The 2,214-nt window shown below is 63.8% G+C and overlaps 1 protein-coding gene across 1 annotated transcript in view; it reads right to left on the bottom strand.

The window, feature by feature from the left end:
- NR2E3 (nuclear receptor subfamily 2, group E, member 3) overlaps positions 1-1,933 on the bottom strand; it is a gene marked incomplete at its 5' end in the record, with an annotated part of 2,648 nt that extends 715 nt beyond the window's left edge. Inside the window, 4 exons of the mRNA XM_008944765.1 lie at positions 196-377; positions 453-707; positions 797-900; positions 1,750-1,933. Coding sequence (XP_008943013.1) covers positions 196-377; positions 453-707; positions 797-900; positions 1,750-1,933 — 725 coding nt within the window. The remainder of the gene's footprint in view (positions 1-195; positions 378-452; positions 708-796; positions 901-1,749) is intronic.
- Between the last annotated feature and the right edge of the window lie 281 nt (positions 1,934-2,214).

The raw sequence follows: 2,214 nt of genomic DNA, 5'->3' as shown, positions 1-2,214 counted from the left end.
TCCCCCCTCCCCTCCAAAGCCCTCCAGCACCCGCAGCCACCACGGTAGGTTGGGCTGAGGAGCGACCTCCCAATCTCGGGTGGGAGGTACCCCGAGATCCTGTCGGGAACGCTGGGGGGCTCCAGCTATTCTCATCCCACCGGCTGCCTATGTTTTTTGGGGTCCCTGCTGGCCCAAGAGGGGCCTAAAGCCCACCTGATCACGGAAGGGCAGGTTGGAGAAGACCGGCAGGTTTTTGGCCCATTTCACGGCCATGAAGAGGAGACGCGCAGAGGTCTCGTAGACATTTTCGGGGCTGGCCACAGGGTACGGTGCCACCTGGTACTCGCCGGCTGGCCTCTCCGGCTCACTGCCAGTCACATCCACTGTCTCATCAACTGCAAAAGATGCTGGTGGTCACCACACTACGAGGCCAAGCCCCGCTTGGCCCCTCCCCACCATCAGCCACCTACCGTCCTCGGGCTCCAGCTTGGCACAGGTCTCAGCCGTCATCAAGCTGGCCATGAAACGATGGTTGGTAGGTGGCGTGGGCACTCGGGGACCCGGGGTGATGGCAACGGTGGCACCGGGACCTCGGGGACCCGGGCAAGGGGTCGGAGGAACCTCACGGGTGGTGGCCACGTGCTCGGAGGGGAGCTCGGCGTCCAGCTCGATGCTGTCCAGCCGGACCTGGGCGGTGCTGCGGGGCTGGCGCTCGTTCTGCACGGCTGCGGGGACACGGTGGCATCAGTGCCGGCCACCCAGCTGGCACCTCCAGCTATCTGGCACCGTGGGGGTCCCACCCCGCCCATCTCACCGTCCTTGTTCATGCCGGCTTGCAGGCACTTCTTGAGTCGGCAGGCCTGGCACTGGTTGCGGTGTGCCTTGTCCACCGGGCACAGCCCTGTCCCTGCCTGGCACCTGTGGCAAGAGGTGGCACTTAGCTACAGCCCCTGGGGTGACCCTTGTCCTTGGGGGGTCCTGGGTGGGTGTCCCCTCCCCTGGGGATGTGGCGATGGTGATACCTGCCTGGGGGAACCTCAAAGGGTGGCCTACCCCTGCCATGGGTGCCACATCTTGGGCGTGCTTTGTCCCCATTGAGTGTCTTGTCCTTCACCCAATGAGTGTCCTGTCCCTAAGCGGTGCCCTGTTCCCAGTGGGTGCCCCCTCCAAGGGTGCCCTGTCCCAGCTGACTACTCTGCCTTGGTGACAGTGAATATCCTGAGGGTGCCCTAAGGGTGCTCTGGACCCCCTACCTCACCCAGGTCCCTGTCCCATTGGGAGCCTGATCCCTGCCCTGCTGACTTCAAGTCCTCCTGGGTCCCTGCCCCACTTGTTGACCATGACCTGGGGTCCCTGTCACACTGGGTGTCCTTCCCCCCCGGTCCCTCTCCCACTGGGTTCACGTCCCCTGGTCCCCCATGTCATTGGGTGCCTGTTTCTCTGCTCCCTGTCCCACTGGGTCTTCACACCCTGAGGTCCTTGCCCTGCTGGGTGTCCATACCCTAGGTCTTCACCCTGCTGGGTGCCTGTCCCTTTGGGTGTCCATCACCTGGGTCTTCACCCTCCTGGGTGCCCACTCCCAGAGCCCCTGTCTCTCTAGGTGCCCAACTCCCAGGTCCTTGTCCTGCTGGACATTCACCTCCAAGATCTTTACCCCACCAGCCGCCTGTCCCCTCAGTCCCTACCCCACCGGGTGTCCATCCCAAGGCCCTTACCCCTCTGGGTCCCCACCCCACCCAAGGGGGACCCTTCTGCCACCTTCCCCACCTGTAGATGAGCTTCCTGCGGACGCTGCGCTTGAAGAAGCCGCTGCAGCCGTTGCAGGCGTAGATGCCGTAGTGCTTCCCGCTGCTGGTGTCCCCACAGACCTTGCACAGCAGCACGGGGCTCAGCGCCTTCCCGGGGGCCGGGCTCAGCCCTGCGGGAGCAGAGTTGCCACAGTTAGGGTGATCTGGGACACCCCGGTAGCCCTCAGCCCTCTCACCTGCCCCCACTGCCCTCCCCGCAGGCCAGTGGTGGTTCCCACCTCTGTTGGTCCACCTCAGGGTTAAGGATGGATGGGGGACAACTGCGTAAGATGGTGTCCCTCAGGATGGGGACATGGTGTGTCCCAGAGAAGGGCCACAACCATGGATTGGAAATATCCTGGAGAAGGGTCATGGCTGAGGACAGTGGGCATCCCAGAGAAAGGTCAAAACAGGGGAGAAGCTGGAGACCAAGGAGAAGGCTGTG

The sequence above is a fragment of the Merops nubicus genome, unplaced genomic scaffold (genome assembly GCF_000691845.1).
Source record: "Merops nubicus isolate BGI_N331 unplaced genomic scaffold, ASM69184v1 scaffold14477, whole genome shotgun sequence".
NCBI classification, from domain to species: domain Eukaryota; kingdom Metazoa; phylum Chordata; class Aves; order Coraciiformes; family Meropidae; genus Merops; species Merops nubicus.
Note: the sequence above shows the minus strand (reverse complement) of the source record. Positions and strands in the feature narration are given on the sequence as shown.